The following is a 14,614-nucleotide window of genomic DNA, read 5'->3' on the forward strand; positions in this document are numbered from 1 at the left end:
TGCCACTCTGATTACAAATGACTGCTGGAAAAGGATCTCCCACATCCCAGATCAGCTTATAGAGTCAAATCTACGTTGAAAGAACTATAATGTAGTTAATTAAACTTCCTTTCTTCCCCCCTTTTCTCTTGCATGAAGTAAGACTTTGATCTACAGCATTAGAAGCCAAAGCCAGGTTTCAAAATCCTTCCTTTGGCACCTACCCAGAGTCTTCACATCAAAGCACTGACCCTGCAACTGCTGTCAGCAAGGTCAGGAGTCAGACTAAATGACATTTCTGAACTGCTAGTCTGGAAAATAGCACATAAATTCTAAGCAAAAGATCTTCTCTGTGTTTATTGTCTTTTACAAAGCTTCAGGAAGCCTTTGTTTTCAACACATGTGAAATGTCAAGGCAAAAAAAAAAGTGTCTGAAACAATTCATGCAACTGCAGATGGCCAAATAAGCAGCTGGATGTCTAATGTTTACATGCTCTTTTTTGAAACTTGGATGCTGCTATTAAAAAAAAATAGTCCAAGGAGGGCTGACATGGTTAACCTAAACTGCAGGAACATGTAGTTAGTTGGAAAGAAGGTTTTAGATGTAACATCAGTTTAGGAGCACACGTCTGTCCAACCTGTGAACCTGAACACCTACAGCAAACCAAATTACAAGAAACATCCCACCAAGCCCAGGCTAAAGTAAAACACTTTACCAAAGTAACTTTCAATATTTTGCTTTGAATTTGATTCAATTCAAGCAACTTTTCTGATAGGGTAAGTGCTGCATCACTAAAATACACAGCAACCCAAACATTTCAGCTGCTCCTGCATTTCCCTGTCTCTTCAAGCTCTGCCTATCAGATCTGGAAGTTTATTTCTCAAAGGTGTTATTGTTACAGAGGAGGTATCCAGCAACACCAACAACCATTCTGGGAGAATCCAGCTTCATCCAACTGCTCTGCCCAGCACAACAAGCACAGAGGGTGGTTCCCAAACAAGGTGTAGGAAGGAATGAGGACAGAGTCCCATCAGGCGGGACAACTGCCGAGTTTAGATGATCTCCGAGGTCATTGATAGGTTTGTTCTTCTGATTGAGCCAATTTTAAGCCAAAATCCATAGGCAGAGGTGCACAAATTTTTAAAAACAAATTTCTTCATTTTCTTCTCTTTCCTAGCTATAGTAAGAGAAACACAGTCTTGAAACTGGGAATGTGACACCTGTAGCTCTTCTCTGTGGTCACAGCTCCCTCTGCAGTCAACCCAGCTCCACCAGTGATGCCAGACAGGGAAGGCTCCATGGGCTGTGAACCAGACAACACACCAAGTTCTCACGAAAATCTGATGGAAAGGACTCAGCAAAGTCAGCAGAGGGATCTCCAACTCACTGGAAATCATTCATCTAGACCCATGCTCTCCACAGGAGCTGATCAGTGTCTGGATTATAGAGGGCATGGGGAACGAGGATACCCAAAATCACACACTGAGCAGAGCTGGGTGTCTGTCCTAAGTGACATCATCAGACTTCTTGGTGTTGTGGTCAAACCAGAGCCTGCTGAGAGAATATGTCTGTCTCCAGGTGGGAACCACAGCCCAGACACCTCATTCCAGCAGCAAGGGTGTAGGACCAATGATTAACTGTGCTCAAACCTCAACTTCTTTAAAAAACAAATAAACAAGAAAACCTAGAGATGCTGCAAGATGAAGAAGCACAAAACAAGGCAGAAGGTGCCAGAAGAGCTCATCACTGCAGCCTCTGATGCTGTTTTGACACCTCTTTTGGGTGGGCTGGGGGGCAGTAGAAACAAGCTGAGGGTTGATGCTTTGCACTGGAGTGTTCAACGACATCTCCACTGCCAGTTTGAGTAGCAGCAATGACACGACACAGCCCTTGAGTGCAGTTTCACTCTGATTTATTCTTTATTTCAAAAAATAGATTCTGAAAGAATCTTTCAGAAAGCAAGGAAAAAACATTGTGAAAGGCAAGAGGATCATTTCAGTGTGCATCACTCCACCCTGCCAGCACTGCATCCTGGGGAGCATCCAAACACTTCTTCAACCTGGCAGCAGCAAAAGGCATCTTTTCCCACACGTGCCAGACTCAAAGGATTCCCTCACTTCACACAGCCTTGGGTCAGCTGTGCAAGGCCAGTGGGAGGCTGCTTTGTTAGCCCAGCAGCTCCCAGCACTGTCAGACACATATTTCACCTGTGCCAGAGCTGTTTGGTCAGATACAATGCCACACCAAGCCATGCTTGAGGAACTCTACCAGCAATCATATTCCTGCCCATAAATCCCATTTTTCTCTGTGAGTGGCTGCTGTTTTCTCTTTAGCTACTTCCTGACACTGTTGATTCTGCAGGTACCAACACCCACATCTTCATCAGCTACATCAGTAACTCCCCATGTCACTGAGGGCTTGTTTGAAACTCTGACTTCTTTTTTTTACTTTTTTTTGCATAGGAAAGGAAGTTGGAAATGCTGGAAATTCTTATGTAAAATCCTACGTTGGTATAGCATCATTCTAAAGGTGTGCCATGTTAAAAACTTTTAAGAAACAAGAATGTAAACACCAAGAAAACCAAGGTGTTCTTTCACAACTTTGATTCTCTGATTGTCTAAGACACCCACAGCAAATCTGTTTTTCTAGGCTAGGTTTCCTCTGACATACATCAGCTGTCCAAGCTCAGTGCAATTATTCTGAATTAGCATAAAACGATTTTGCAATGCAGCATTTGGCTAAGTTACCATTACAGAGATCAACAAAGGGAATTCTGCCTGCCCATGCAGGGTCTGTGTTCTTCCCTCAGAAAAGCTCATGTTTTCCCTCCTGCTCTTCAGAGGTCTTCTACAGGTTGATTCTTTCCCCTTGCACAAGCCGTGCTCGAAAGTTCCAAATATCCTTCAAAACAAAAATGAAACAAAGGAAAAGCACCTTGAGGGCCAGAAAAAACACTGACCAAGATTCCAGTTTACAGAGATGGAAACAGAGGATTACTTAGTTCTTAGCATCTTGTGAAGGTGAAATAAGACCTAGGCACTCCTCTGGGAGAAAACCAACTCTGGCTTAAAAAAAAATCCTTAAAGCTACAAGAAAGCACAGACTTCTCTGGGGTTTGCCTGAACAACCTCACTTCCACTCAGAAGAAGGAGAGATCCTCACTACACATCCCCAAGCACCTAAACAACCCCAGGAACTGAAAGCCAAGCAAGCTGTGGCTTTACAGACATGAAAGATCAGCTTGCAAAACACAGCTGGGCACCTTGCCACACCCAGGCACACTGGGGGGGAACATGCGGAACAACACAAAAATGCCAAGGGTGAAAAAGAAAGTGGTCTCCCCTCACCCCTCCAAAAAGCCCCAGACATTGTAAAACATGTACATTTTAAAAGAAAATTGCTGCTTTTACATCTAGACTTTACTGCCTTGATACTGGCTTTGCACACACTTGGGAACTGCTGAGGATTAAGATATTCAGAATATTTTCACCCCAGTAACAAGGTTTTTCTTTCAGTGGCTGGATCCCTGAAGAATTTACATTTGCTTTCTATTTTACTTAATGGTCTCAGTTATTCAGCAAGACTTCATTAGTCTTTTTTTTTTTTTTTGAGGCAGATGGGTATCACTGCTGACAAACGTGCTGTAGCCTCAAGTATAAATATATTTAAGCAAAGAAGAATCATTTGTTATTGCGATCAGATGTGGCTACTTGTTTTAAAAGGAAAATCCACCCACCATTAGGAGGGGAAACTGTAAGAACTGGGCTACAAACTGGACAAGCACTGAATTTATTCCAACTTACAGTTTTGAATTCAGGGCAAATGACCACATTTTTTTATTTACACGCAGAGCTTCAGAAGGAACTTCTGGAGCTCAAGGGACATGAAGAGGCTGCCAGAGAGCAAGACATTATGAGGAAAAAAGTCCCAAAAAAGCCTGCCAGTCATCCTCTGACCATCAGGTCTTTTATCCTCTCAAGTATCTCTGCCTGGTGCAGTCTGATCTGCCAAACTGGCATAGCAAAGAGCACCAATCTGCCACACAAGAGAGCTGGGAAAGGGAACTGACCTGGTTTGTAACAAAAAGCACTCAGCCAAGTCTCACCTTGAGATCCACATTAGTTGCATTGTATTTCTTGGAAACCATATCCTGCAGCTCCTTCTCCAGGTGCTCCTGAGTCGTGTTCTTGACATCAATGTAGTGACACTCTGAGCTGGCAAAGTGGCAGCTGATGCTCTATGTGAGGAAAGTGGGCATCACTCACTGTGACATCCACTGCAAACAACTGCTGGAAGAAAACCTCATGCATTCCAGATTGTGGACACATCCCTCCTTCCTTACAGACCATGTCAGCAAATTCCTTCCTCCTTTCCAAGTGCTCTGGAGAGCGTCCCCTTGGAGAAATATTCTTGCTGCTGACATGTTCTTCTTCCTTCCCTTCTCCCCCTCTCTCCCTCAGCATGAGCTGCACTACTTGATCTCAGAGTATCAGTAGCCAGAGTGGGAATAGGGAGAGTCAGGGCTGGGGCAGACCTGTGTGCTCTCTTTTAGTTGCTCCACTCAGGTGCACCCACTTATTTTGAATCCACCAATAAACTCTCACAGGGGCTGAAAAAACAGGCCACACAATAGGCAAACCAAAATAAAGACAGAGCAGCCTGTGCTGCCTGAATCCCCTATGAGACAGGAGCAGGCCTCCAAAGGAAGGTACTTTTGCCTGTTTCAGTTAAATAATTATGCATGTCAACAAATCTTTTATAGAAAAATGTTGTGCAATTATATAAATAAATATTATTTATTTATCCAGAGATGGGATACCAAGAAGACAGGAAAAAAAATAGGGAAAGTCCTGATGTCTGGGACAGCTGAAAGGAAAAAGCAACAGCCAGACAGCTTTATTCAATGTAGATTCAGCATCTAATTTCTACTCCTGTTCTATTTTTCTCCAGCAGCTGCACAGCATGGTCTTTTTAGAGAAGACAGATGTTTAAAAATAAAATAATAAAAAAACAAGAGAGTACTAAAGTATATTAGGAAGATAAAAACTCTTTAAAACATTCATCCACATATTCATGAAATGAGAAAGGATTCAAAGGGGGTGGGGAATAACAACAGAAAGAGGAATAGTTGGATTTTTTTTTTAAATCAAGAATATAAAAAAACATTATCAAGAGATGTTTTCCTACCTTTCTGAAACCTGATGTCCTGTTTATCCCAGAGCCATGAATGAGCAGGGGATGGAAGAACACTGTATCTCCCTTCTCCATGACAAGGTGAACCTTGGGAATCTTCTCATCCTCATCAAGCAGCCCATGGAAAAGTTTGTTGGTTTTTCCCTAGGAAAGAAAGAGGCTGAATTGAAATCACTCAGCTAAAATCAGAGGAAGGGCTGATTCTCAGAGCAGAGCAGGGCAGTAGGGACAGCTATGGATTTGCTTTCCCCTGGACAGAGAACTCCATATGCCAAGTCTGACTATTGCCTACCTAGCCCTTCTATCTCAAGCCTGATGTACAGAAAAATGATACCTTCTGTATTTTCTGCAGCTGGTTTGGACAGACATTCTCAGCTGGAGAGAAGAGAGAAGAGCACTGGGAAACCCCACAAGGGTGGCCTGATGCCACTGCTGGAGTCCAGCCTTCTGCCCCTGGTATAACCATCACCAATGACAGTCCAGGCCAGGAAACACTCTTAAGAGGAAGGTACCATTTGGTATTTTATTCCATACAGTTGTTAACTGTCAGACTTCTCCTCTTTGGGACAGTGCACATGCTCCCAGGCAGGAACAAGTTGACAGGAGGAGACAGAGCCCTCAGACTTGGCAAGGGCAGTGGAAAACACTGGCCTGTGTGGCATGCCACAACGTGCTAGCCATTTTCTAGGTGAAGGTGAGAACAGAGGCAAATCTACCCATGTCACATGGAGTGAGGTCATCCAAGAAACTCTCTCCCAAATCAATGGCAGTATTTGCATAAACAAGAAAAAAAAATCACTGAAAACCTCAGCTTTGAACGGCGCATCCTCCCCCTACAGTGAGTCCTTCCCAGCCAAAACACATCCCCTTCCTGCATGCCCTTCCCACGCCCTACCTCCAGCTCTGGATAGCCATGAGGCTTCAGGGCTGTCTTGTGTGTCCCTGGCTGCACGACCAGGCAGCCATTGTCCTGGTGAGCCCTCTCCATGGCGGTCCAGGCGCACACGATGCGGGACGCAGGCCGGAACGGGAAATAGTGCAAGTCCTGGTGCATGGGGTGCAGGAAAGTCTGTGTGTCTGCAACACAGGTTCAGAAGGCTCCAGCCTCATCAAATGTGACACAGCCTTTTCCTTCCTGTTAAACCACTCTAGCACATCCTAAGCAGCACTTGGTGTACTCAGTGCCTGCTCCAGCCCAGCCATGGAAGACAAGCAGGTGAGTTGCAATCCCACCCCAAAATGGACCATGGTGGTGGCTCTTGGGTCACACAGAAAGCCTCTGTGACCCCTCAAAAGGCTCTTTTTGCTGGCCTTGACCACCACCACCCATTTTCATCACTCATTTTGGCTGCTCTCCAGTTTTGAGAACTTTAACCAGCGCAGTGTTGCACAAACCTCCCCAGCACAAAGACCTTCCAACAGCTGTGCTGTCTGCAGGCACTGAATGTACTGCTGTGATGCAAGCAGAACCAACCCTGTCTGTGCTGCACCCTGCTCATGTTTATTTAGCTTTCTCCTTAAAAAAAAGGGGGAAAAAAAATCTCAATTTATGGATTGCAGCCTCCAGAGGGAATCTCAGCCCTAGAGGCTCTCTTCCATGAAGTCTAAACAAAAATAAATATTCTTGAAGTTTTGCTTGTTATTTTTCCCCCCATGGAAATGGAAACATCATCCACACCAAAAGAGCCTTTTATATATAATTTATACACTTATTTTGCCCATTGATTTTGCTCCTTAAATAGATACAGTTAGGATATTTTTACTTGCCTCATTTGCCATATTATTTAGACTTTGTGCAGCCTCAAAAACTCTCCTGCATTTTCTCATATTGTCTCATTTACCTCATAAAGGTAAAAAGAAAACAAACTATCACCGAAATGGCTTTGTAAATTTTCAATGTTATTTGCGTTTAATCTTTTTTCACAGCTTTGCTAAAATATTAAGTTCAATTCTGGCACACAATAATTTATCCATTTTCCTCTAATCCAAGTTTTCCTTACCAGAATCCGGAAGTTTATTTATCAGCATGGTGTGCATTGCCATGATGTTTGGCCCTGTGAAGCACTCAACATATTTGAGGACCTACAGGGAAGAAAACATTAGAAAAAAAGATTAGAAATGTGAAAAACAAGAGGAAATATTTCTGAGGAAGCACTAGGAGCTGGATGTTTGACTGAGGGCAAGGGTACAGGAGGAGGATGGAGGGATGCAGGACAGGAGGCTGGATCTGGCAGGGCACACAAATGGGAATGGTGGGAGGAGACCAAGAGGGAAAAGGGTGCTGCAGGCTGCTGAGAGTGGTGGCAAAGATGGAGAGGGTACTCCCACAGACCTGTACCTGCCACATGAATATTGGCTGCAAGGCTGGACCTGCCCAGGGGCAGATGTTTGCTGGATAAAACACATTCAGAATATGTCGCTGATCTGTCCCTCTAGCCTGGTATGGTTTGGCCAAATCACATTCCTGATGGCTCCACACCAGGGGCACAGTAGCACTGCTTTAAGTCTTCTGCCACAACCTCCATCCATCCCCTGTTCATGCAGAACACTCTTAAAAGCCAAGCTGATCTTTCCTCACTTGCGTGTTTATGGGTGTGACCTGTAGGGTCAGATACCTTCATACAGGCTCTTCCACCACCACCCTTTGTTTTACCTCTGGCAGAGTGCAGTATCTGAACAGCTCTTCATCTTCCTGGAAGTCCTGCACTTTATTAACCACTTTTTCAGACTGACCGAACTGGGATCTCAGGGACTCGTCTTTCATAATCATAACTCCTGGTGGCTTCACCTCCCTTTTACAGATCCTGGTGAACTCCTTCCTGCAAACCAGAGGGAATGTCCATGTTGGAAGAACCCAACGATCTCCAGTTTCCCAGAGCTCCCCCGAGCACTCAGACAAGTGCCTCATACCTGAAGCGCTCGATGTCCTCGTCAGAAACCAGATTCTTGATGAGCAGGTACCCATTGTCCTCATAGAACTGCCTCTGCTCTGTGCTCAGCACATCGTTGTCCAGGGTGTAGCTGGGACACAGAGGGACATGTTAACCATGTCTAGTGACCAACACTTGGGGGAAGGAAGAACTGAGCTCTGAAGGCTGCTTTGCTTTTATCCCCACTAAGGAAGATGGAGCTTACCAAAACCTCCCTGAATGAGGAACAACACTGACTTGGGCTGAAGTAGGAATGCTTATCTGGGGTGGGAATTAAGGAATATACAATCAAGCAAAATAGATTAGAACACTGTCTGCAGGCATGAGTCCTCTATCCTACTGTGCTGCTCATCTTAAAGGTAGCTGCTGTGCTGGACACTCAATCCATATTCTTGTTCATTTTGCTTCTATAAAAACAAATGACAATAAGAAATAAGAAATGAAAATGAAAATAATCTAAAACGATAAAGCAATAGGAGTAAACCTGAGGTTTCACATTCTCATACAGTTGCAAACCCTCACCTTCTCCCCAGTTAGGCCCCTCCCAAATGACAGGGACAGCAGGAAGAGATGAGAGCTTTAGGCTTGTCCTCCACTTCAATACATTTCAACAGGTTTTAAAAAAGCCTTTGTTTTCTCTTATGCAGAGACACATTCCCATCAAATGGGCAATTAAACCCCACATGCTAAAGAAGCCTCACAAGAGCCTTGTGCATGGTATTGAAGTGTCATCCATAACAAAAATGAGCATTTTCATGCTGATCTTTTGGTCTGCACATGCATATTTGCATCACGGTTTTATGAAAGCCACTGACTTTGTTCTACTGCTCACAAAAGCATGAATGCTTTGGGAATAAGAAACAGGTTTTAATCACAGCAGTTGTGTCTATGGTCCCCACACCAGGAAGCTTAAACATTGTCTTGTGAAGAGCCACATACCGTGGGAGAAGAACGACACATGCAAATGCGCGTGGCAAAAATGATGAGCCAGAGGGAGGAAACTGAATGGAAGAGAGAGAGAACACGGAGAGAGCAGCTGGCAACTGCCACAGCAGGTCCCAGAGCAAGGAATCCCCCAACTGAGGGCACTAGCGCTCCACACACCACATTTCAGGCCTAATTTCAGTCAGGGACTCCTGACCATTCAGGTTCCAAAATGTCCACAGACAGCTGATGGAGACACGGGCACAGGCTGACCCAGCACGGGGCCCTCAGCACCTCCACCTCCCCGAACGTGGGGAGAGCAGACAAATCCACCCCGTGCTGAGCTCCATTTCAGCACCTTCCTCCCAGGCTTTGCAGTGCCTCTTCCTCTCGCTGGTTTGGCTCTTGACACTTTGCAACACTCAGAGGACAAGTCTGGGTTGCTTGGACAACTGAAATCAGGAGGCGCAGAGATGATTAACACAAAACCAGTGAACTGATGTACCATCTGATGTATCAAATAAATCTGTTCTTATCAGAGTCTGTCATTTACTTTATCGACACACCTTTCTTGCTCCAGCCCAGCTGAGTCATGCATTTGTCCAAAGATATTTGCATCATGACCCAGCTTTAAAAACAAACAGGTTGTGCAGCACCTCTCCTTAATCCCTGTATCTCTACAACCAGGGTGTTCTTCCTCTATCATTTATTCCTAATTTTGTGTTCTTACTTGTATTACGGCAGTCTGAGTCAACAACCATCCATCTGCCTTCATATTTGTAATCAATTTGAGGACTCCTACATCCTGTTTGATCACATCCTCTTCTATGTACTATAATTCAGAGGTAACTTGTCAGCATTCTGCTCTGTGAAAAAGCATTTTTTTAAAGCAACCTTTATGACAGCAGCTTTAAAAAGATCCTCAGCAAGCAGTCTCAACTTTGGAACCACGGGACATAATGCAAAAACTTTCTACCGAGGTTTCCTGCGCCTCATGCTGGCAGCCTCCAACATTTCCACCTCGGTTACCACTCACAAACCAAACCTTGATGTTTTTCCTGCTGCAGCTCTACCAGTCGAGTCTGTGCCTTTCAACGAAATCTGTGACTTGCCGTGCAATTTCTAAGTCATACGGAGCTTCTCTCCCCAAACCCCTTGAATCTCTACGAGGAAATTTCGCTGCGGGGCAGCCTCTGGCTCGGTGCTGGGGGGCTGCCAAGATGCACATCCCAGCTCCCCAGAGGCTGTGGGGATGAAGCTCAGCGAGAGGTCTGGGGGTGGGTCAGGTGCTGACCCCAAAATCCCAGTCCGGGCTGCCACGGAAGCGCTGTCCTCACCAGCGGGACACAGGGCAGGGCTCGCCCTGAGAGCCCTTCCCAGGCCGGTGTCCCTGCAGGACAAACCTCGCACCCACAAAGCGCGCCGGGCCGGCGAACGCGGAGCGTGCTGCTGCCGCCCCTTCCCGATCCCGCAGCACAAAGGATACCGGGGCCGGGGCCGCTCCCAGCCGCGGAGATAGGTGCCGCAGGAGGGTTTCCAGCCGGGCCGCCGAGCGCTCCCCGAGCCGCTCCATGGCGCCCGGGCCGCCTCAGCGTTGTCCCGGCCGGGGCGGAGCCGGGACCGCCGCATGCTCAGAGCCCGAGCGCCCTCAGCGCCCCGGCTCCGCCGGGAGGCACGGGACGGCAGTGGGAAGGGCCTGAGGGAAGCCAGGGCGGACCCGGCGGCCTCGGAGCCCGGATCCCGGCAGGAGCCGTGGTGTGAGGGCCGTGCCGGGCAGGAGGCGGCCGTGACGGACCCAGCGCCCTCAGAGCGCCGGGAGCCGCGGTGTGAGGGCCGTGCCGGGCAGGAGGCGGCAGTGACGGACCCAGCGCCCTCAGAGCGCCGCGAGCCGCAGGCCGGCGGCACTCCCGGGCGGAAACGGCCTGAGGAAGGCCAGGCCGGGCGTGCGGACAGCTCGGAATTTTTTCTTTACGTTTCTCCTCCTCTTTCCCCTCTTTTTCCCGTTCTCTGCCAGCAGTGACTGCGGATTTCATCAGCAGTGTGGAGAGCAGCGCTTGGCACCATGCACTGCTGAGGCCGGCAGGGATCGATGCGTTGTCTCCTGTCTCTAAGGAGACCGTCAGAGTTTGCCTCATCCCTCCATGAAAACGTTTGGAGGGATTTTTGCGGCCCCAGTGTGAGAACAGATCTGACACCTGCCAGGTTCTCCATAAAACCCTTGCTCATGAGCAACCCAGGCCCTGCTGCCAAAGAGGCACCATCAAAAGTCTCCTGTAGCTCCAGGCAGTCTCGTGATGACAGGGTGTGCAGCAAAACTCTGCTTACAGCTGCTTGAGGAAGCTTAACTCCCATTCTGCAACAGGTTTTGCTGGAATCTGGGGTGACATGTTGGTGTCAATACACAAATCCTGTTAGTGCTGCAGATGAACAGAAGCCAAGGCATGGGTAGGAAGGGCTCTGGCACATAACCTGTGTCCTGGGAGCTCAGTCCCTTTAAAACTCAATGGCAAAACTCCCACTGATATCAGTAAACTACAGCAGGTTTACAAACTGCTCTGGTCTGTGTTGCATTCATGTTTATGGCTCTTACAGTATGCTTGGTGGAATCACTCCCTTCAGGGGCATAACAGAACAAGTTGCTCACAGAAATGGGAAAAACAAGGTTGGGAGCCCAGAAAAAAACCCTCTAAACGATTTTGTGTAGTCACAGAGGCACTGTGAAGGTAAAACAGCAGCAGTAGTGACAGCACCTTTCATTGCCAACAAAATCAGACCTTTGACTCCTGAGCCATAGGAAAACTCTTAGTCATAAGAAAAAAGAAAAAAGAAAGTTAATGAAAGTCCCTCAAATCAAACTAGTGAGGGGGAACAGAAAAAAAAGTAACTAGAGTAATAGCTTTATTATTGAACTCCTAGTTATAACTGCATTGAAAGGCCTATATATAATTCAGATCTATGCTGCAACTGCTTTCACAATCCAAACTGAAGCAGGAACCTCAATAAATCTCATCTGTTTCAAAGTTTAGGTAAAAGCCCCATTGAAAAGATGAAGCAGAACAATAGTACTCATGCCTATTGTGGCAATGTAGATATTTCTTCCACAAGGATGTGTTTGACAGCATCTTATGCAAAGGTGTCTTTCATACCTGAAAAAAATGAACAAAAAGTAGGAATTTGGCTGTACTGATTTAGGAGTTTGCATCCAGAGTGCAGAGTGAATAATTTTCAAATCTATTGATAAGCATCCCTGAAATACAGGCTGAATCTCATGAACGCCGGAAAAGAAACAAGGGAGAAATTTTCTGTGTTAAGGAAACTGATGGTGGCATTAATCATTGTATTAAAATGGATGGCATTTAAGAGAGGCTGTGTCTTTGCAAAGTACTTTTACAGCTATGTCTGTCAGTTTCCTGAATTTTATAGAACACTTTTATACAGATGGTTTGCATTTGGCTTTTAGTTTTAATGTTTTCTGTTCATTAAATCACAAAACTAATAAAAACTAAACGATTGAGATTCCTCCAGCAGCACAGGAACATTCCTAATGCAGAGTCTTATAATTTAATAAGCATCTCAATTGACTATTAAAATCCACATTATGATCAGAACTGTAATTCCAAAGATGAGGTCTTCTGAAAGCTTAATTTACTGTGGTGGGAAGCGGCAGCTGCTCCAACTCAGCAAAATTAGCTTTTTTAACTGAGATGCCAGGGAAAACAGATGTTGATGAGACAATAACAAGAACAACAAAATCCACCACCAACACACAGGTTCATTTCTCATCACCAGAGGAGTCAAGAGGGGCTTCTATGGATACAGAGAAGGGAGAAGGAGGGAAAGGAAGATATGGATTCACCAGAGAACAAAATAAGGGGCATAGTGACAAAGGACATGGAAAGGGTCGAGGGTCTCAATGATTTCTCTGCCTTGGGCTTTTGCTTTAGTTCCTGGTTTCTGCTGAATTCCAAACTTTGGGCAGCCTTTATCCTGCCAGGCTTCTCTCCAGCTGTCCCAAACTTCTCAGCTGGGCGTGCCCACCCATTCCTTATTGACACAAATCCCTTTGGAAATACCAGAGACAGCTGGATCCACCAGTGCTCTGAGCAGAGAGTGTAAAAATCCCCAGTTGTGGCTGGCCCTTGTGGTGCCAGCCATCCTCACTAGCCAGTGAGCCACAAAGGAAAAGTCTCCCTCATGGACATGTTGCTCCTATGGATATCCCAACCACCCGGCTGAGAAAAACACCTACCAAAGTGCTGAACAGGAGGGTATTTTATTACCTTTCCCTTCTCAAGCACCAGTCACGGGTTGCAATCACATCTTGTGGTCAGAAAGCAGATATAAACTCAGGCGACTCTTCCCAGCTGTTCCCCTGACTTCCAGTTAAAAAGTCAGTGAAGCTCTAAATATCAGCCACTCCCCATGGTCACTCAGGTTTGCTGCCCTCTCACTGCAGCAGTCACATTAATTTTCATTATCTCCTTATTAGAAAAGGTTCAATCCTAAATTTAGAGCAGAATATGAAATAATCCCTAACAAAAAGGACCAAACTATTCTGGCTTTATAAACTGCCACAGATTTTGAGTTGTTGTTTTTCCCTGATGCAGGGGGGGAAAGCAAAACGCTGAGGAAAACAGGCTAAAGAAAACAACTGCTACAAACTTTCCAGAAATATATGCTACTTATCAAATATGTTGATTAGCCTAGTGAATATTTTAATGTTTAAAGATTAATATTTGTGATTATTAAATGCTTTCTTTTCAAATAAAGATTTTTTTTCTCCACTCTTTTCATAACTTGGATGGAGTTTTACAAGCAGGAATGGGAGCTGGTGCATACAGAGATTCCTGTGTATGTGAACAAAGTACATCATGTTTGTACAAATGACTGGATGTGGCTACTAAAAATTGTTCACTGTTGTTTTCCCGCAGCTTTTTTGACTCCAGCATCTCAAAACCCCTTCATTTAAGGGGAATCTCTAAGTGTCTTGTTTAATGGTGAAAGATTCAGGACTTGCCAGTCCCTTACAATACATCCTGCTACAGCTCACTGGGATCTACAATCTCTGATTTAGCAAAACAAATAATAACATTTCGTTAACAAAGGTGATGCTCACAGAGGAGCCAAGTTGTCACCCACTCCGCGGTGCACCAGGAAGCGCTTTGGGATGTAAATTCCAGCCATCAGGAAGCATTGGGAGAGGCTTTTAAATCGGCTCACCCGAGGGGTTTTCCTTGCAGCTGCCTCCAGTGGCCGTGACAGGAAATCCTCCGTCCTTCAGACACCTTCCCTTGGAGATGAACCTTCCACCATCGGAGCACGTCTAGAGAAGGACAAATGTTTCACACCTGGCTGATGAACCCATTATCACAACAAGTGAAAAAACCCAACAGCATCCATAGGCAAGGAGCTTCTTCTGCCGGAGGGGAATTGACACATCCGGTGCCAGCTTCAGCTACACCAAACCTTTGTAAAAAGCATTCCCATGCAGAACTCAGCTGTTCTGTGGCCATTTGATCTACTTACTGCTTTTTAAAACTAAAATAACCTATACAGATACAGTCTTGACCATGACCATAGAGAAAAT

The 14,614-nt window shown here is 45.7% G+C and overlaps 1 protein-coding gene across 1 annotated transcript; it reads right to left on the reverse strand.

The window, feature by feature from the left end:
• Positions 1 to 1,875: 1,875 nt before the first annotated feature.
• On the reverse strand, positions 1,876 to 10,625 carry PHYH (phytanoyl-CoA 2-hydroxylase). The gene is made up of 9 exons (XM_033058881.1): positions 10,514 to 10,625; positions 8,309 to 8,364; positions 8,084 to 8,194; positions 7,827 to 7,992; positions 7,174 to 7,255; positions 6,069 to 6,250; positions 5,168 to 5,317; positions 4,086 to 4,217; positions 1,876 to 2,881 (listed from the first exon to the last, which is right to left on the reverse strand). Exons 1-9 carry the CDS (start codon positions 10,598 to 10,600, stop codon positions 2,828 to 2,830), a joined length of 1,020 nt encoding a protein of 339 aa, XP_032914772.1. The 5' UTR covers positions 10,601 to 10,625; the 3' UTR covers positions 1,876 to 2,827.
• Between the last annotated feature and the right edge of the window lie 3,989 nt (positions 10,626 to 14,614).

Source organism: Catharus ustulatus, chromosome 4, assembly GCF_009819885.2.
Source record: "Catharus ustulatus isolate bCatUst1 chromosome 4, bCatUst1.pri.v2, whole genome shotgun sequence".
In the NCBI taxonomy this organism is placed as follows: domain Eukaryota; kingdom Metazoa; phylum Chordata; class Aves; order Passeriformes; family Turdidae; genus Catharus; species Catharus ustulatus.

Excerpts from the sequence above, each read along its gene's own strand:
- PHYH (XM_033058881.1), bottom strand. The coding sequence starts at position 10,600 with ATGGAGCGGCTCGGGGAGCGCTCGGCGGCCCGGCTGGAAACCCTCCTG. Across the intron at positions 8,365-10,513 it reads TGGGAGCGGCCCCGGCCCCG|ATAAGCATTCCTACTTCAGC; the intron begins GTATCCTTTGTG and ends TTCCCACCCCAG. Across the intron at positions 4,218-5,167 it reads GGACATCAGGTTTCAGAAAG|AGCATCAGCTGCCACTTTGC; the intron begins GTAGGAAAACAT and ends TTCCTCACATAG.